General features: G+C 40.8%; 1 protein-coding gene across 1 annotated transcript in view; it reads left to right on the forward strand.

Moving 5' to 3' along the window:
• nwk (nervous wreck) overlaps positions 1 to 21,996 on the forward strand; it is a 1,047,247-nt gene that overhangs the window by 350,031 nt on the left and 675,220 nt on the right. Inside the window, exon 2 of the mRNA XM_068227774.1 lies at positions 4,247 to 4,344. Coding sequence (XP_068083875.1) covers positions 4,247 to 4,344 — 98 coding nt within the window. The remainder of the gene's footprint in view (positions 1 to 4,246; positions 4,345 to 21,996) is intronic.

The raw sequence follows: 21,996 nt of genomic DNA on the forward strand, positions 1-21,996 counted from the left end.
TCACTCCCGTCCCCCAAGATGATTCTCTCCACCAAAACGGGTTTTTCTTCGTTTTTAAAGGAGAACCAAATACCAATTTTCACGTCTGTAGGCCCTAACATCTTTAGTTTTTATTAGTTGTAAGTATTCTGATACAATTAAGTCAATTAATTTTAAATTCTTTCACCTCCCCCCCCCCATTCATTGGTTTCTCCGAGAATAGGTGTTTCTTTACTTTTAAAGCAGATTCCAAATATCAAATTTCACGTTTGTAACATCTACATTTTTGAGATAACAGTAGCCTAATTAAAAGAATTCAACACCATTTTCAGTCACTTTAACCCCCGCCCGGTCCACCCAAGTGGTATTTCCGAAAACTAAAAATACACGTTTCTTTATTTTTAATAGAGATAAAAATACCATTTTTCTTCTTCTGTAACATGTTAAGTTTTTTGAGATATACTGTATAAATTCTCATTTTAAAATTTCACCCCTTTTTTAGTTCCCCTTAAGAGGAGTTTCCAAAAACAAATCACCTATGTTTCTTTACATTTACAGGAGATTCCAAATACCACTTTTTACGTCTGTAACATTCTACGTTTCACAGATATTCTGTAGATGTAGTCCTTCAAAAAAATTCACTCCAATTTGTCACTCCCGTTTAACCGCCATTAATTGGACTTTCCAAAAACAAAAAAATACATGTTTCCTTATTTTTAAAGGAGATCCCATATAAAAATTTTCAGTTCTGTAATATCTTCAGTTTCTGAGATATATCTATCGTCATTAAAGGCATTCAACCCATTATTCACCCTTTTAACCCCTCCTAACTTATTGGGATTTACAGAAAACAAAAAAGTAAGTGTTCCTTTATTTTTAAAACACATTCTAAATATCAATTTTTACATGTGCAAACTTTTAAAGTTTTGAGATGTAGATACACTCATTTAAAAAATCCAACACCTTTTCACCCCCACCCCCCACTATTTGGATTTTCCAAAAGCAAAACAACGTTTCTTTATTTTTAAAGGAGATCCCAAATACCAATTTTCAGGTCTGTAATATCTTCAGTTTCTGAAATTTAAGTATCCTCATTAAAGACATTCAACCCCTGTTTCACCCCTCCTATTGTATTTTCCGAAAACAAAAAATACATGTTTCTTTATTTTTAAAGGAGATTCTAAATACCAGTTATCTGTAAACTTTTAAAATTTTAAGATGTATATACACTCATTTTAAAAATTCACCCCCCCCCTTTCACTTCCCATTATTTAGATTTTCCAAAAAAGAAAAAAATACCTGTTTCTTTATTTTTAAAGTAGATCCCAAATACGAAAAACCAGGTCTGTAATATCTTCAGGTTCTGAAATATAAGTAGCCTCATTAAAGGCATTCAACCCCTTATTTTTCACCCTTTTCCACCCTTCCTACTGGGATTTTCCGAAAACAAAAATATACGTGTTTCTTTATTTTTAAAGGAGATTCTAAATACCAATTTTTACATCTATAAACTTTAAAAGTTTTGAGATATATATACACTCATTTTAAAAATTCATCCCCTTTTCACCTCCCCCTTATTTGGATTTTCCAAAAACAAAAAAATACGTGTTTCTTTATTTTTAAAGGATATCCCAAACACCAATTTTCAGGTCTGTAATATCTTCAATTTCTGAGATTTACGTATCCTCATTAAAGGCATTCAACCCCTGTTTCACCCCTCCTATTGGGATTTTCCGAAAGCAAAAAAATACGTGTTTCTTTATTTTTAATGAAGATTCTGTATACCAATTTTCACATCTTTTAAAGTTTTGAGATATAGATACACTCATTTTAAAATTTCACCCCCGCTTTTCACCCCCTTAGCGACGGAATATCCAAAAAATCCTCTCTTAGCGAGCACCTACATCTTAGTATGAATGTATCCCCAAAATTTCATTTCTTTATGTCCAGTAGTTTTGGCTCGGCGATGATGAATCAGTCAGTCAGTCAGTCAGGACAAGTTATTTTGTATATATAGATGAGTCCATTAGAATGCTCTCATTAAAGTTCTTCAGATCAGATATACCAAGTGGGCTGCTCTGTGGTCCGGGTCATGCAGCTGTTACCTTGCATTCGAAAGATGGTAGGTTCAAACCCTACCATCAGCAACTCTGAATATTATATTCCATTGTTTTCCATTTTTATACCAGGCAAATCTTATTTAAGGTCACAGTCACTTCTTTTTCCTATCAAATCATTTCTGAGAAAAAAATTAATGGTGTACAATTCTATCTCCTTATTCTTAAATTGTGTCATGGGGCTCGCAGAGTGAAATAATATACTTGCGTTTCCTACGGAATTATTAATAACGGAGATTTTGATATAAAGTTCGTTATTTTTAAATGGAGCTATACATGTATTATCCATCAGCACAACATTATTCAGCAAAAATTTAAGAAATGTAATTTTGTAATAGATTTGTTCTGTCTTGCAGTGAAATAATTTTCTTGATATCTGCACCGGATCGGAAGTTACAATAAAAATACCTCATGACTGTCATCTACCAGAGATATTTATATAATAATAATAATAATAATAATAATAATAATAATAATAATATTGGCTTTACGTCCCACTATCTATGTTTACGGTTTTCGGAGACACCGAGGTGCCGGAATTTATCTCCACAGGAGTTCTTTTACGTCCCAGTAAATCTACCGACACAAGGTTGACGTATTTAAGCATCTTCAAATACCACCGGACTGAACCAGGATCAAACCTGCGAAGTTGGGGTCAGAAGGCCAGCGCCTCAACCCCCTGAGCCACTTAGCCTGATTAATTTAAGAACTTCATCACGGCAATTCGTAAAACGGGTTCAGAGTGTATCACGATCTACCGGGCGAGTTGGCCGTGCGGTTAGCAGCGCGCAGCTGCACACTTGCATCCGGGAGATAGTGGGTTCGAGGGGTACTGTCGGCAGGCCTGAAGATGGTTTTCCGTGGTTTCCCATTTTTTTGCTATGGGCTTTACGTCGCACCGACACAGATAGGTCTTATGGCGACGATGGGATAGGAAAAGCCTAGGAGTTGTTTCCCATTTTCACACCGGGAAAATGCTGGGGCTGTACCTTAATTAAGGCCACGGCCGCTTTCTTCCCACTTCTAGGCCTTTCCTATCCCATCGTCGCCATAAGACCTATGTGTGTCGGTGCGACGTAAAACAAATTGTGTGTGCGTGTGTATTACGATCTCGTCAGTAACGTGTCTACCCAGTTGATGTAAGGTGGTTGGTTGTAATACAAATTCTTGGTGATGATGACATCTTTATGGTCAAGCCCAATATGTTTAGCTGATGTAGAAGGATATCATATCTAAGCTTTTTCAGTAAGATTGGTTATCACTCTACAAAAGAAAATATTAAAAAATCCTCCTTATCAATACAAATCAACTCATCTGTTAGATGAAGCAAAGTCTAAACATGTTTCAGCCTAATCTCAAGGCCATCTTCAATAGCAGAACAGTAATTACATAATACACAAACAAATTAAAAATCGTAATGAAATGACAATGATCATGATTAGTGAATTAAAAAAACATATTGAGGTATAAAGTCCTCTCGTCTAATAGATCGTTCTTGAATTGTCAATTAAAACTGCTGACTGTTAAAATGAAGACACTGTGCTGAGGAGTGTAGTGAGACCGTCAATACTATGGGTTAATACGTGTCTAACATTTGTAAACAAAAGTTGTCGTCTCGAATGGAGATTGGCAATTGGCAAGTGACAATGTGACTTGAGACTGACAAGGTCATCTCCATTCGAGACGACAACTTTTGTTTACAAATGTTAGACACGTTTTAACCCATAGTATTGACGGTCTCACTACACTCCTCAGCACAGTGTCTTCATTTTAACAGTCAGCAGTTTTAATTGACAATTCAAGAACGATCTATTAGACGAGAGGACTTAATACCTCAATATGTTTTTTTAACTCACTAATCATGATCATTGTCACTTCATTACGATTTTTAATTTGTTTGTGTATTATGTAATTACTGTTCTGCTACTGAAGATGGCCTTGAGATTAGGCTGAAACATGTATAGACTTTGCTTCATCTAACAGATGAGTTGATTTGTATTGATAAGGAGGATTTAAAAAAATATTTTGTAAAGTGATAACCGTCAATACGGAATGCGATTTATAACTTGCAAAGATTGGTTAGATTTTAATTTCAGTCATGCAATATCATGTTGTACATTTCTAATAGTGTTATATGCGTTGTGTTTCAGGGGACCTACACGAAGTTCCTCAAGACTCTTCACTCGGAGCAGGTGGCCAAACTACAATCCAAGAACCAGCATGAGTGTGACCTTCTCGAAGATATCAGGTAAGGCATTTCAAACAACACAGTGACTGACTCTTGTGGTGGACAGTCTAGATTTGTGACAGAATTGTACGGATTTTGAAAAATGTTCGATCAATTTTTGAATATATGTCGGTCATTGAGATTCCATGTCGTTAGTCGTTAGGAATCGAACGAATTGGCCGTGCGGTTAGGGTCGAGCAGCTGTCAGCTTGCATTCAGAAGGTAGTGGGTTCGAATTACACTGTACCTTAATTAAATACATGGATGCTACCTTCACAATCCTAGTCTTCTTCCATCCCTCCGTTGCCAAAAACCGTGGATGTTGCTAGTGCGACGTTAAACAGGTACCAAAAAAGTGTTGTTAGGAAACGGAGTGTTTGGAATGTTGAGACTTCCCTCAACTTACATTATCATACGAACAAGGTAAATTATCTAAAAAAAACTACTGCGTCGATCAACTTGCGGGACTGTTGTACATTCATCTGATGAGCAGTAATAATTATACTATTCATACGATTTGAGAAAACTTAATTAGACTTTTGATTGTGATTTTTTTTTGTAAAGATGAAGGAAATCATGAAACACTAGGCCAAGGGTATTTCGTTTGGTTGAACGCATGCATTCTTTGTGGTTAATTTGAATTCTTCTACTTTAACAGTGAGCGCAAACGTGTTTTGTTGAAACTTTAAGGCCTGGGAGTTCGTTTATTTATAATGTGGGAAACAGTGAAAGATGTTTAATTCACGATTCTAACAGCAATATCTAGTCAAGTGAGATCAATTACCTATGTATATATTAATTACAATTACAATTGGTACAAACAGGTGGGAACAATGGCAGGGGGGAACTCGGAATGAGGAGATAAAGGCTAATTTAGGAATGAACTCGATGGATGAAGCTGTACGCATAAACCAGCTTCGGTGGTGGGGTCATGTGAGGCGAATGGAGGAGGATAGGTTACCTAGGAGAATAATGGACTCTGTTATGGAGGGTAAGAGAAGTAGAGGGAGACCAAGACGACGATGGTTAGACTGTGTTTCTAACGATTTAAAGATAAGAGGTATAGAACTAAACGAGGCCACAACACTAGTTGCAAATCGAGGACTGTGGCGAAGTTTAGTAAATTCTCAGAGGCTTGCAGACTGAACGCTGAAAGGCATAGCAGTCTATAATGATAATGTATGTATGTATGTAATTATTGGTTCTGATTGTAGGAACATTATCAGAGTTGGGAAGCAATTGAAAAAAAAAAGCAACCGAGCTTGATAGCTGCAGTCGCTTAAGTGCGGCCAGTATCCAGTAATCGGGAGATCGTAGGTTCGAGCCCCACTGTCGGCAGCCCTGAAGATGGTTTTCCGTGGTTTCCCATTTTCACACCAGGCAAATGCCGGGGCTGTACCTTAATTAAGGCCACGGCCGCTTCCTTCCACTTCCTAGGCCTTTCCCATTCCATCGTCGTCATAAGACATATCTGTGTCGGTGCGACGTAAAGCAAATAGCAAAAAAAAAAAAAAAAAAAAAATCCAACTAGTTGTAACGAATATATTTTTTATTAACTTGTAATCGCTACTTTGTAAAAAGTATAATTTTTATTCTTAATATACTTCTTGAAATAAAATTCTAATCGTTACGTTTCAGTGAGTGATATACATCGCATGGAAGCAGAAACGGGAAGTTGATTTACATTTGAAGTTCTACTACAGCAGTTCTACTTCACCAGTGCTGGATGAAACACTTACTTACCTTTTCATTACGAAGAAAATGTTGTTCCGTTGTCATCAAATTTATCCTACAAATTCTTCAAATTAAACAAAGGTATTCCTTAATGTGGTTTTGTTTCAGCAAATACAACTATTTATACTTTTCTCGAAGAGGTCGACGGTTAGTGACGAGAAATTCAAGAACCAATTATTTGGTGAAGTCAATGGCAAATAATTTTAAATGTGATAAGTCACTAAAGAAATAGGAAAAATATATTCTGAAAGTCGAAAGCCTCCGTGGCTCAGGGGGGAGCGCGCTGGCCTCTCACCGCTTGGTTTCGTGGTTCAAATCCCGGTCAATCCATGTGGCATTTGTGCTGGACGAAGTGGAGGCAGATTTTTTTTTCTCCGGGTACTCAGGTTTTCGCTATCATCTTTCATTCCAGAAACACTTCACTTTCCAGTATCATTTCATATGTCGGTCATTAATCATTGCCCCAGAGGAGTGCGACAGGCTTCGGAAGCCGGCACAGTTCCTATCCTCGTCGCTAGATGGAGCTTCATTTATTCCATTCCTGACCTGGTCGAATGACTGTAAACAGGCTGTGGATTCTCATTCAATCTGAAAGTTCCAAGGTAGGTACCATGTTTGGTTTCACTTAGTGATGATGGCCACTTAATGTGTCTATGCTGAAAAATCAACACAAAATACCCTTTTCTTTGGTATAATTGCATCTCTATGTGATAATTGTAATTGAGTAAAATGTTTCTCAAGTAACTATAATTCAGCCTAGTTACCTTTTCCTTGTAGCTGGCCCCGTGGTCCAGGTGTAGCGTGTCTCCCTCTTATCCGGAGGCCCGGGGTTCGATTCTCGGCCAGGTCAGGGATTTTTACCTTAATCTGAGGGCTGGTGCGAGGTCCACTCAGCCTGCGTGATTACAACTGAGGAGGTATCTGTCGGTGATATGGCGGCCCCGGTCAAGAAAGCCAAGAATCATGGCCAAGAGGACTCGTCCTGCTGACCACACGACACCTCGTAATCTGCAGACCTTCGGGCTGAGCAGCGGTCGCTTAGTAGGCCAAGGCCCTCCGGGGCTATTGGGCCATGGTTTTTTTTGTTTTTACCTTTTCTTGTGCTTTTCTCATCACTGAACATAACACGTTCACGGCCGCTCGAATATCGGTAAACGTTACCGTGGTACCGTAATACTATTTTTGATTAACGGAGTTTATACCTGCGTCCTTTTACAATTTAGATTGTTTTTAAAAATATTTCAATAGTATTTTTGTGCATAGAAGCCATACGGTGCATCAGCAGCTCTACTGCTGAGTTTTTCGTTTCCGGTGCCGTTTGAAGCAGTATGTGCGTCATGATGGGTAATGATGTGAAATGAAAGAAAGAATGTCTTGTTCGACTGTGGATATTGAACAACTACTTTCCTACAACAAATAAATCAGTTTTTGAACATTTTTTTTTACAAAAAGTGGTATGTACAAAATCTTTATTATTGCTGTGTGAACAACCACTGTACAACGTACATAGTCAATATAATAGCCAGTAACAGTGCGCTGCAACAAACACAGGTAGATGTGGCATTGTTTGGAGTCACTTAGTTACTTCTGTCTTTTGTCGAACTCCACGAAGCATTTCTCAAATCATAACCATAGATGTCCTGGACACTCGTTGCAGTAGAACATGCTGTCCTACGCCGCCCCTCCTTGTAATGCTGTCTGTACGGCTTCCGCAATCCACGCCCATTCTCCTTAGCCACACATTTAGTGGAAAAATGGGTTCCTAAAGACGGTATCATAGATTTTTGGAGCCTACGAACCGGAGTTTCTTCCGCACAGAAGGCTCTGCAACTTTACTGTTCTCTGCTGACATCGCAGGAATGCATGCGGAATTGTAACGGTTACAGAGATAATAACTAACACTTAATCTGATGTCCAGATGTTTAACAACACCTTAACAATGCACAAATAAGAGATTCGCTTGTTTACATAGGTACTAGCGGAAATACTTCTTCTTCTTTGTTTACCCTCCAGGGTCGGTTTTTCCCTCGAACTCAGCGAGGGATCCCAGCCTCAAGGGCAGTATCCTGGAGCTTCAAACTCTGGGTCGGGGGATACAACTGGGGAGGATGACCAGTACTTCGCCCAGGCGGCCTCACCTGCTATGCTGAAAGGAGTCTTTCGGGTGGATGGGAAGATTAGAACGGATATACAAGGAAGAGGGAAGGAAGCGGCCGTGGCCTTAAGTTAGGTACCATCCCGGCATTTGCCTGGATGAGAAGTGAGAAACCACGGAAAACCTCTTCCAGGATAGCTGAGAGGGGAATCGAACCCATCTCTACTCAGTTGACCTCCTGAGGTTCAATGGACCCCGTTCCAGCCCTCGTACCACTTTTCAAATTCCGTGGCAGAGCCGGGAATCGAACCCGGGTCTCCGGGGGTGGCAGCTAATCACACTAACCAGTACGCCACAGAGGCGGACCAAGTGGAAATACGACCTTCAATATTTGGCGCCGAGTGTGAGGCACGTGTATCGTCATCAGCCGCGACCGTGAGGAGCAATCTCATATCGTGATATACAGACGAGTCAGTACCACCGTAGTAGAGTAGACTATATACAATTATTTCAGGTATGACTGTAATCTACAAACCCTGTCTGTCATTCAAGTTGAAATTTAGTGCACTCATGTCGCTGAGTTTCCATAGTGGAGTACTTCTGGGGATGTGGGGAATGACGGATGCATTTGTTTAAAAAAAATTGAAATGGTGTAATGGATTTCGATCTTGAACTGGCATCACATACGCTGTTAATGAGATAATGGGAAGCGCCACTATTTAATGAGCACATGAACGCTTTTCCCTACACTGGTATAAATTAAACCACGTATATATGTTTCACATCAATGTTCGTACTAGAAATTATCCAATTAGATATTTGCAATTATTATAGGTAAGAATAAACTGGGGCATTGTCAACTACATTTATTTAAAGTAATTGTGGTAGGAATTGTTTTAGGCGAAGTACAACGGAACAATAATCCCCTCGTTATAAAAGTAAAACATAATCATTTTAATATAATTATTTATAGATCATTTATTGCATTTGAACTTTAACGGTTAATTATTTGACAAATTTGCCTTAATTGGTGTTCATTAGGTCTCACTGAAGAATTCAGAGATTCTTCTTCTTATGATCCTGGTCTTTAACTAATTTCCCGCTGTGAGTAGGGGCGCTAGAATAACACACGAAATTGCCTGTTTATCGTAAGAGGCGACTAAACAGGGCTCCAGCGGCTCTTAAACTGGGAGTGTGGGTTGGTGACCATGTGGTCCTTAGCCGAGTCCTGGGATTGCTTCCAATCACTTGTGCCAGGCTTCTAACTTTCACCTATCATATCGGACCTCCCTTGTCAACTGTTTTTAATTTCAGACCCTGACGGTATTAGACCACGAGACCTAGGGAACCTCTCATTTTCACGCCCTTCGTGGCCGTTGCCTTTCTTTTGCCAATACCTTCATTTCTCGAAGCGTTGTGCTCCTTCCACTTTATCCCTCTGATTTGTGTTAACAGAGAATAGTTGCCTGGCAGTACTTCCTCTTAAAACAATAATGACCACTCCTACTTTTACTAATTACTTTCTGCCGAAGTTTTCGTGTGAATTAAGCCCAGTTTTACGGTCGGATATCATTCCTAACGACAATCTCATATGAAAGGACGTATTCACTATCCTGTGCTTTTATGATTTTTAGTAATGTATGTGACTAGAAATGTGTTCACGAACAAACACCCAGTCCCGAAGCCTTACGAACTAACTTGATTTGGCTGTTACGAATAAAACTCCATCTTTTTCATTAATCTAATTTATTTAAGGATGGCCTAATAAATGCACACACATATTTAAACACAAACAATTCTAACCAGTTATGAATGGCCACATTAATTACCAGTCTATTTACAAAAATCTCCCTTCTGTACACACACATAGGAGTCGCGGCAGGTTGTTACCTGGGAACGGCTATAATCCTTACATTCACTTTCCCAAAGTCCAGTCACCTGCGTAGACAGCTGGATTTGAACATAGTGCCACTGGCTATACAACACCCGACGACTATTCCTTGGTTCGACCCCACATATATCCCAGTACTTAACACAGTTCCATGCAGTGTACAACTAAGCAGCTCAACAGTATTCAACAGCAGGACGATTCTCACAACAGCGAACATTAACACAGGTCCATTTATCCTCGCACTCGCGATAGCGCGTTTCCTCGCTGCCTCACGGTGATCTTCAGTCCACAGAATTACATGGACACACAGTACAGTCTATCGTTCTGTCGCCTCCAGTTCATGCTCTCACTGGCCTCTCCGACACAACAGCTCCTCGTTCATACCTCGGAGGGACACTAGCGACAGCTAACACCTCTGTCGCCCTCAGCCCAGTCACCGAACCCCAACTCACTGAGTGTCACACTGATTTCACTACGGAGTCCAACTCTGACTCCGAGTCTAACTCTGACTCCGAGTCCAACTCTGACTCCGAGTCGATCACTGACTCAGAGTCTAACTCTGAGTCCATAACTGACTCTGACTCCGAGCCCAACACTGACTGCGAGTCCCACACTGACTGAATGTCCGCGGCTAGCCTTCCTTTTTATAGCTCACGTGATTTGGCCCAGAAATTTCGCGATGTCACTAGGGGCAGAATATTCCCGTTGAATCTCCAAGAAACTCACAGGAAAGCCGGCCGCCGAGAACAATACACGGAAAGGCCGACCCCACCTCACAAGCCGGCTGGGAGATTCCACGTCGTCTGGGTCACCAGCCCATTCCTGGAAGTACCGAAAGGAGCTACCACGGGGGTGGCATGTAACATGGCGGCTAAAATCCCCTAGACTGGGAATCGAGCCCTCAATCACAACTCAGTCACAGCTCACTGAGGTATACTAGCTTCGTTTCGGTAGTACTCCTGCGGGACAACAAACTTGATATTTAAAATCCATCTGTCCTTGGGTAGCTTTTAGGGCCAATATTACTTCTGAATACCTAAATTTACTGGGGTTTATTCGAAACCGAAACTATGATTATTTACTCCTTTGCCTTTGGTTCAGTGGGTCATATATTTTGGCTATATCTGGTCAATTCTTCTCGCTTGGTAAATGGGTGTTTGTGTTTGCCACAGTACACACCTCCTTATATACAAACAATACCCCCACTTCCAACCATCACAGAAACACACAATACTGAATATATTACTCACATAGAGTTATCGTGAGGAAGGGCGTCCCACCGTAAATCAACACCAAATCTACATATTGTTAATTATTTAATTAATTTTCCTTAAATTGTATATGCACAATACAGAAGTGGTAGATAGAAAAAGGGTAAGACCCACACTGACGGAAGTGCTTCCATCTCCACATGTTTGATTTGACGCACTCGCGACCACACCAGGACGTGAAAGAAGAAGAAGAAGAAAAGAGGAGAAGAAGAAGAGGAAGAAGAAGAATTTAAAGTAGTTGCCGTTCTTACGTACTTCTAGCTAAAAGTTGAAAAGAACGCCGTGATGTAACTTTTCTAGGCAACCCACACAACAGCTTTGTACTGCTGTATCTTGCAGTACACTAAAGGGATTCTTTCAACAAAAAACGCTCCGAGCTATTTATACCGTCATCGCTTCATAGAATGTGCTTGAAATATCCTGGCAAATAGCTCACTTTAGTAAGCGTGGAAATGTATATTTAAGGTCAGAAGGGATCACTCAAGTTGATGGATGTCTTTCTTTACAGCAAATTATGTTTCAGGTGAAATGTTGGCCCATAATCACAGGCTCTTATTATTGACTAGTGTGAAAGAACAAAGCAATGAGGATATCAACCTCTTCGGGGGTAAACCGAAGAGAAGTTCTCACGTCTAAGAGAAGACTGTATCAGGCTAAGAATATGAAACTTTTTCTGCGTCAAAAGTAATATATTTAGAGTCGTAACAGAATTACAGTTGACCATGGAAGGTTGGACAAGGAAAATGAGTGAGGGAAGTCTGACACCAGAAAACCTTTCCAACCTTAATTTATGGTCCGGTATCAACCGTAGATGTGCCATAAGCTATGTATCTATGTAGTAAAATTATTGGGGAATTTCAGTCTCCTTATACAAAGTGCAACGAAATTCAGTAATCCAAATTTTAGGGGTGATAGAAGAGACCGCTACAAACGTTAAATTACCACGGGTACAAAACAAATTATTGATTGAAACAATCAGAACCTCTAATGTAGGGGCATACATTACTTACAACTCCCATTATTAAAAACCACGAATATGATATATTCTGTTAAACATACCGTGAAGGTTATGGGCTCGCAGTTGTGAGCTTGCGTTCGGGAGATAGTGGGTTCTAACTTTACTGTCGGTTTCCTATTTTCACACCAGGCAAATGTTGCGGCTGTACCTTAATTAAGACCACGGACACTTCATTCCAACTCCTAGCCCGTTCCTCTCCCATTGTCACCATAAGAATTACCAGCGTCGGTGCAAAGTAAAGCCAATTGTAATTCTAAAAAAATGCCATGAGGTCAGAATTAAATGTCTGTGATGTGACAACACGCAGTACGTTTTCGTTCGTTTAGAGCAGATCGAGAGCTTGTGAAGGTTATATTGAAACCGAGGAAGAGGTCATTTGGCAGGTAGTTGTAGCTGCGTACTCTTCTCCAGCACATGCCTGGGGTCTTTGAAGTTGCATGAGAGGCAATGGTTCGTTGTTGAAGAGCATGTATTGAAGCTGGAGGATATACTAACAGTTTTTGTAACATATCACAATTAAATTGACACGACACAGTTTTATTCTCAATCTCCTGAAAATGTACTTCAGCTATTGGATTCCGATCCACGGTTATTTAACAAAACATTGTTTTTGTCTCTTCTATCATACCTAGAAATTTGACTATTGAATTTAGGTACACACTGTATGAAATACCACTTCAAATACTACCGGACTGAGCAGGCTCGAACCTGCCAAGTTGGGGTCAAATAGCCAGTGCCTCAACCGTCTGAGCCACTGACCCCAACTTGGCAGGTTCGAGCCTGCTCAGTCCGGTAATATTTGAAGTGGTATTTAAAGGTGCTCAAATACGTCAGCCTCGTATCGATAGATTTACGGGAACGTAAAAGAACTCTTGAGGGACAAAATTACGACACCACGGCGTCTCCGAAAACCTTCAAACGCAGTTAGTGGGACGTAAAAACAATAACATTCTTATCAAATCACATTCTTCTACTACTACTACTATTCCCACATCCCCGTGATGTCACGGGGACGATCTGTGTCCAACATGTAGATTTGGCCTTGATTTATGGCCAGATGTCCTTCCTATTGTCAACCGTATTGCGTATTTCTGCGGTGGTTAGTAGTGTAATGTGTTGTATGAATGTGAAGAAGAGTGTGTTGGGATTAACACAGAAAACCAGTCCCAGAGTCAGAGGAACTGACCCTACCCAACCACGAATCGAACTCGGGACTCTCTGAACTGCAAGTCTTAACGTTGATCATTCAGCCGAGGAGCCCACAAGATGTGAGGAATGTTTGCTGAAGGAATTACCCTTTTAGTATGTTACAAAATGTAGCAGTACAAGGCTGTTTTGTAGGTTGCCTACTCAAGATACATCACGGCGTTTCAAATTGTAGCTAGTAGAAAGAACGTCAACTAATATTCTAAAATATTTTGCAAATAATGTTGTAGTAGAAATAGAGATTGTGTATTCTAAAGGGTTTCATTTCGCAAGAGATAGCGACAGCGTCGTGAAAAATAATAAAGAGGGCGGCTGAGCGTCTCAGATAGCCCAGCTGAGATATTTGAGCGGGTATGATCCCGGCTCAGCCCAGTGAAATCTGAAGATGCTTAGAATTATCATGACCCTCGTAACGGTGAACTGTACTCTTCCAAACTGTTCACATGTAGACAAGATACACAGAGTCTTAACTAGATTGCTGTATTCAGTGTTAGTCATGAAATCGAGAAAATCCAAATCGTTTCTTCAGACTCGTTTGCGAATATTTTGGTCGTTTGCGAATATTTTGGCCACATCACTGCGCATCGCCTCAGGTGAGACACAACTTCGAAAGGAAGAGCTCGCTATCACTCTTGATATCCTTTATTTTCTTGTCTTCATTAAACGGAATTCACGTTGCTTAATTCCTAATCCACCGGGCGAGTTGGCCGTGCGCGTAGAGGCGCGCGGCTGCGAGCTTGCATCCGGGAGATAGTAGGTTCGAATCCCACTATCGGCAGCCCTGAAGATGGTTTTCCGTGGTTTCCCATTTTCACACCAGGCAAATGCTGGGGCTGTACCTTAATTAAGACCACGGCCGCTTCCTTCCAACTCCTAGGCCTTTCCTATCCCATCGTCGCCATAAGACCTATCTGTGTCGGTGCGACGTAAAGCCCCGAGCAAAAAAAAATTCCTAATCCAACCCTTTTTTCCGCTACAAACTAGTTTCGATATATCTTATCAAACAGAGAGGCCCTTACATGCAACACATCACAACTCTAACGATATAAGAAGATTACCACTACTACTACTGCTACTACTGACTGACTGACTGACTGACTGACTGAATGACTGACTGACTGGGCCAGCCCCATGGGGTAGGGACATTGCCTCCACCTCTTATGGAGAGGCTATGGGTCGATTTATGGCTCGTCCAAGCATATTAATCCCGAACTGAGGACTTGCACGGAGTTCTCTCGGCGTCATGAAATCAACTGGGGAACTGTATGATATGAGAGAGAGTGGATCAGCCCACGAGAGCCCAGCAATGTAGTTACGGAGTTCGTCATGCTAACGATATGGCACTCCAATGCCTGAAGGTCTGGGCAGACCCAGGCCCGTAATGGGCTGTATGGGTATGTTATTATTACCGGAAAGAAGACAGCGAGCTTTACTACCGTACCATAGCCAATACTGAACCCTTGAACTTGTAGAACTATAGGTTCAATACTGTTACGGATGATACTGCTAACAGTGGAAGGAGAGATATTCCACCCTATTGGTATTTGACGTTGGGTTTGTGGACTTACCAGGCGCACCATTCACTGCATATCTAGAAATAATGCAGGCGACACTTTCTCTTACGGAAGTCTTCTGTGGACGAATGTCTTCCAGTGCTCCTCTCTTGTGTACTTTGGAATTCACAGTTTTGTTCCCGCCGATTAAACCATTCCCTAGACACTGTTTCACTATTCGGTAGTACGAGAATTGTGCATGAAAATGGGCCATGATGATGTACCCTCTCAAATAACGGTTGATTTTTGGTACCATTTACAGCTACATGCATAACACTCCGGCTCATGTAGATGGGGCAAAAATAACAACAGTTGTACTATCACTCTGACTCAATCTCACAGATGACAGTGTCGTCAGAAAACTGCTCGGTTATATCCCGAACAACCTTCTTTGTTTGTTTGTTTGTTTCTTTCTTTCTTTATTTATCTAGTTATTTTGAGTTGATCTGAGTGATTCAGTCGATTAACAGTTTGATGGCATTTAAGAATATGTAAATTACACTATTTTGTATTTTTCGCTTCTAATATGTGAGAGAATTCCTGAAGGGCAATATTGCGACACCTCGGTGTCTGTTGAGACTGTTAAACAAATATCATGAGCATCTATAAAGAGTATTGTTTTTTAACAAGTTTCTTTATGCCACACCGACACAGACTGGTATTGCGGGGACGATGGGACAGGAAAGGGCTAGGAGTGGGAAGGAAGCAGCCGTGGTCTTAGTTAAGGTGAAAATGGGAAACCACGGAAAACCATCTTCAGGGCTGCCGGCAGTGGTTTTCGAACCCACAATCTCCCGAATACTGGATTCTGGCCACACCTGAGCGACTGCCACTATCGAGCTCGGTAGAATGTTGATAAATTGTTATATATTTACTTTCAAATTCCTTCGTATAAGTGAAACATCAGTGTAGTTTGTGTTGGAGTCTCCTGTAGTCACATCCTAGTTCGTGAACCGTGGCCTAATAAGTGGTTCTGGGACTTGGGATATCAGTTGACATGGAAGAGGGATGGGCATGTCGGACATTTCCTGAGTCGAGGCCCTCCTGTTCTGGCGACTATAGCTATGCAATCTCTCGGTGGTCTATGAACCGTTTGAGTGGAGGCACTCATTTGAACTTTGTGTAATTAGGGTGGCAACATAGTTCACAGAAATGTACCGAGCATGCTCAGAATGATCTTAACAAGCCCCGGATCTGTGGGAGCGATAAAGTCCCACTTCCATTTGACAGTTCAGGGAATCCTTGGAAACAGCCTGGTGAATGAAACGGAATTTGATGGGGTGCTATGCGTATTAATGGGACGTATGGAGAAAATAGCCTTTGCTAGGAGGACTTAGCGTTTCCTGCACTATGTATTCTGGTATGGGCTACAGCAATTTTGTTACTTTCTTTTATCTGTCTCTGTCTTCTCCTTGGCTTTCACAATATGAAAGTGACTGAGGTATGAGCGATGCTAGTAATGCCATTCCTTCTGCAGCCAATCTCTGCTATGAATGGCGTGAAAATGTTGCTCATAGGGTCGGTTGTTGCATGAATTTCAGTGAGATTGGCAGACTGATATATAATAGCAACTTCTGGCTCTGTGAGGAAAGCAACGGGAAACTACTTCACTCCTCATTTCCCCTAGCACGCCTCTTCAGTGATGGCTAGGCCATCTATGACAGCTGATGGTGGAGCTGTTGTGGATCAAACCAGCGTTGGGGCTGAAGACTAAACATACATACATGGATAAAGAAATTAGAAATGATTTAGTCTGCAAAGAGAATGCGCTTAGGTATGTTAGAAGTTAGTAATGTTCGGTTAAGGAGAGACAACGCGAAAGAGTTAAGAAATTTTGAGTTGTTATTATCAGATATTAAATTAAGACGCGCGCGCGCGCGCGTGTGTGTGTGTGTGTGTGCGTGCGGTTGGAGGAAGGGCTGTTCATTAGGGAAACCATGACACACTACGTAGTTTCTGTTAGGCACGTAAGAGAAAATGGTTGGATAGATTAGGTGTTTTCGAGAATCGGGACGAAAATCCTACCAGTCTGGAGTAGATACGTACATCATACATCATCATTAAAGACCGTTTTGCCTTTCAGCGTTCAGCCTACAAGCCTCTGTGAATTTATTAAACGTCGCCACAATCCTCTATTTGCAACTAGCGCTGTGGTCTCATTTAGTTCTATACCTCTTATCTTTAAAAAGTTAGAAACTGAGTCTAACCATCGTCATCTTGGTCTCCCTCTACTTCTCTTACTCTCCATAACAGAGTCCATATATTCTCCTAGGTAACCCATCCTCTTCCATTCGCCTCATATGCCCCCACCACCAAAGCCGGTTTATGCGCACAGCTTCATCCGTCGAGTTTATTCCTAAATTAGCCTTTATCTCCTCATATCGAATACCCTCCTACGATTGTCCCCACCTGTTTGTACCAGCAAAAATTCTCGCTACTTTCATGTCCGTTACTACTAACTTACGAACAACATAATCTGAGTCCACCCAACTTTCGCTCCCGTAAAGCAAAGTTGGTCTGAGAACAGACCGACGTAAAGATAGTTTCGTCCGGGAGCTGACTTCCTTCTTATAGAACACTGTTGATCGCAACTGCGAGCTCACTGTGTTGGATTTAATGCACCTTGAATCAATCTCACTTACTATATTACCATCCTGCGAGAAAACACATCCTAAATACTTGATTTATCCACCTGTTCCAGTTTTGTATTCCAAATCTGACATTCAGTTCTCTTGGATTTTTTACCTACTGACATCAATTTAGTCTTAGAAAGGCTAATTTTCATACCATACTAATTGCACCTATTTTCAAGTTCCAAGATTTTAGACTGCAGGCACAATCTGCCATTAAGACCACGTCGTCAGCATAGTCCAGACTTCTTACTACATTTCCACCTAACTGAATCCCTCTCTGCCACTTTACACCTTTCAGCAGATGATCCATGTAAACTATGAACAACAAAGGTGAACGATTACAGCCTTGTCTAACCCCTGTAAGTAACCTGAACCAAGAACTCATTCTACCATCAATTCTCACTGCAGCCCAATTGTCAGCACAAATGCCTTTGATTGATTTTAATAAGTTTAATAAAACACTGAGGGATGTAGTTGTCGGGACTAATAGCCAGGGTACTCTTATTGGGCAATGTGAACGGGCCGCTGGCGCCAAGCGGCAACATCATGAAGTACACATTCAAATGCATATTATATTTCCGTGTTGTCACCTTTTTGAGAGATAAAGAATAGTTTTCACGATTTAGTGATTAACCTCCTTGTGACGTAATAAGGTGGAATGTACCTCTACTGGAAGTATAAAACCTCTAATACGATATTGATAATAGAAATGAACAATGGTAACTTACGAGTCTCTATCTTTAATAGTTTCCAAGAAAATTGTGGTTTTCCTGCATTGTAAATTGCAACGTTGCTGCTACTAATGCAAGGTCATACACGTGCCGGCCACATGTGGTGTGTCAACTGGCTTGTGGTCAAGCGCTTGCATAACATGTAAACAGCATTTAACTTACGAGGGAACACATACATGTATTACACTCGGATTCGGTTGAAATTTGGTAGGAATATTTGTGGGAGGCAGTAGAATGCTAAGGTGAAAACTGAATGTGCCCAGCGCAAGATTAAACGCCAAAATTGAACAAATAAATAGTCGTAAAATTATAAGTGCCGCGGGAGTATCGGGATGTGGCGGAGAGGTAGGGAGGAGCGAAGCAGCGGACGTGAACCAACCGAATCCGAGTGTAACACATGTATGTGTTCCCTCGTTAGTGCCGTCTTCCCTTTCGCCCTTCTTCCCAGTTCTTCACCGGCCATCCAACCGGTCTGCCATATCCTATCTGACATCTTACCTGAGCTCGTACAAGGCTCACAACACTGGTCACAACGTTGAAATATGTAATTAAGCGACATATTAAGCAGAATTTCAGGATTTACTTCATTCTAAATGCGTGGATTTATAACAAAATAAGCAACATGCTGTTGTTTTGGAACTTACAACTCAAAAGAGGATGGTCAGGTTTTGAAGTTCCAGACCTATCACACTCAAAAATATCCGGGAGTAGCGCTTTACAGAATCCTCAAATTTAAGAAGCAACCTGTTGCGTAAATTGGCTAGATTACAGTGGGGAAGCCAACCAAAAACTATCCGCACGTCAGCTATGGCCCTTTGTTTCTCCATCGCAGAATCTGCCATGTCGAACAAGTGGACGTGGTCCTGAATGAGATCTGTAGGTTAGTGACAGGTTGCTTAACGTCTACTACAGTTGATAGGCTGCACCAGCTTGCAGGGATTTCTCCACACTGCATTCGTAGAGAAGTAGCAGCGAACAAGGAGAGAACTAGATTAGAACAAGAACGTGCTCATCCACTGCACAGTCGTGCATCTCCGGTTCAAAGACTCAAGTCCAGGAAAAGTTTCCCGGGAACTAATTGGATCACTTGAAAAGGCAAGGGTACTGTTGTGGAAAACGAAGATCACTAATAATAATCCGGGACAGATGATACTAGCCGAACGTTTATCACCTGGCTACAATGAAAACTGAATTGTCTGGGAATCTCTGAATAGACTGAGTACAGGAGTGTGCGGGTCCAAAGTCAACCTTGCGAGATGGGGCTACAAAGATGCTGACATCATCAAATGGCAATGCGGCGAAGAACAAAACGTGAAACACTTGCTTCAATTCAGGATGTGTCCATCTTTTTGCACTAATGACGAACTGTTTTAGGCAAAGCAGAAGTTTTCTTGACGTAAAATATTGGTCACAAGATGTGTGACACACGTCTGGTATTTCAAGGTAATATTTGGCTGAGTACAAGGAATTTCTGACACGACGATAAATAAATAAATAAATAAATAAATAAATAAATAAATAAATAAATAAATAAATAAATAAATAAATAAATAAAATTTTTTCGTTGTTTGTTCAACCCTTGTCCCGTTTCTCTACGGGGTCGGGTATGAGGTGAGATGAATCTTTCGTGGTGGGCTTTTATGAACGAATGCCCTTCCTGATGTCAACCTCATCAGAAGAGTTAATGAGATGAAATGAATGACGTGATATATGATAGTAGGGAGAGGGTGAAACCCGGTGCCGGCACATAGCCTACTCCTGTCGAATAGCACTAAGGGGTCTGCTCAAGGCTTAAGGTCTCCATCCGACGGACGAATCACCATCAACAGCGTCATATACCCTCACTGTATATGAGCATCGCGGAGAGGTTTGGAATTTAATCCAGGCTTTTGGCACGCAATCTAGTGAGTATAAATTGCATACCACCACCTCCCCTACCCTGCCAGCCTACGTTCTGATGGTGAACATTTTTTCGACGAACGGGGCTCGAAGCGGCTAACCTCGGTGTCACACCGTTTAGAATTCAACGCTTTAACGATCATGGCCACCATGCGGGCTCTAAATAAATAAATAAATAAATAAATAAATAAATAAATAAATAAATAAATAAATAAATAAATAAATAAATAAATAAATAAATTTGACTTGTGTTCCAAGACAAGAGTACGGGAGATCACTGAAAAAATTGACAATAGTTATCTTTTCCGGGCTTCATAGAACGGTACAATACACATTTTCCTATATATGTCATATACAATAATCTCACGTGTTGCAATTTAATACAATCGTAATTAATCTGGGTAGAGTTAATTGAAGGTGTCAACCGATTAAATATGGTAACCTACAACGTTCGTACACTGTATTGCACAAGCTGTTTTCTTACCGTAGAGATTAGAACCACCACAGACTAAGAATTTCATTAAGCACGAACTTCTTAAGTGAAAGTGTTTCTTTTGATTCTCTTAAGTTGATGAAGTATTGGAAAGCGATATGGTCTAGTCAGCAAACATCAATTAAAACGTAGCAGCCCGCCTGCTGCTCTGCAAACAAGTTGTGGGGAGGGAAATTAACGTTCCGGTAATTCCAGCCATTACGTCCAGGGACAGAAACTTGTGAAATGTTTGTCTTGGGAAAATTTAATTTATTTGGTTTGAAATCTTAGGAACTGTGTTCTCTGGGAGAAAGTGTGTTCATGTTTTTTATTTAAGGTATAACAACCAGTTAAAAGTCATTGGCATCCATAAACCGAGTAATAAGAACGTGTGTACATTTTATGTCCAACTTTTACCACTCAAACTTAATGTCAGGAGTTTTAAGGGACAATGAGTAAGAAAAAGTGGAAGTGAAGCCCTTTACTGCAACATACGGCAGATTTAGTAACAGCTTGTAAGGGCTATCGAGTACGACTCCTTGGTTGAATGGTCAGCGCCAAGGCCTTCGGTTCAGTGGGTCCCGAGCTGGGATTTTAATCGCATCTGATTAATTCTCCTGACTCAGGGATTGGGTGTTTGTGTTTGTCCCAATACTCCAACACCCAATAGTAATTACATCCCTCTACATAAGGTTGGCGTAGAAAGTAGATTAGTCCGTAAAACAGGGCCAAATCCATATGTGTATGTATGCATGTGTGTGTTCCCAAAGGCATGGGAAAATTGGTATAATAATAATAATAATAATAATAATAATAATAATAATAATAATAATAATAATAATAATAATAATAATAATAATTTGTAAGAGCTATTGAACAAGGCTACAGTCACAATCAGTAATTGAACTGGAAGACGGGTAAGAGACCAGGACCCGACAGACGCTCTTTAGGAGAGCTGGAAGAGTAGGTTGATAGTAGGAACTTGTAAACTACTATTAGAGAACTGGTAGAGTGGGTTGATAATAGGAACTTGCACACTCCTATCAGAGAACTGGAAGAGTGGGTTGATAATAGGAACTTGTACACTCCTGTCAGAGAACTGGAAGAGTTGGTTGATAAAAGGAACTTGCGTCCGCCTCCGTAGCGTAACGGTTAGTACAATTAGCTGGC

This window comes from Anabrus simplex, chromosome 5, assembly GCF_040414725.1.
Source record: "Anabrus simplex isolate iqAnaSimp1 chromosome 5, ASM4041472v1, whole genome shotgun sequence".
Taxonomy (NCBI): Eukaryota; Metazoa; Arthropoda; class Insecta; order Orthoptera; family Tettigoniidae; genus Anabrus; species Anabrus simplex.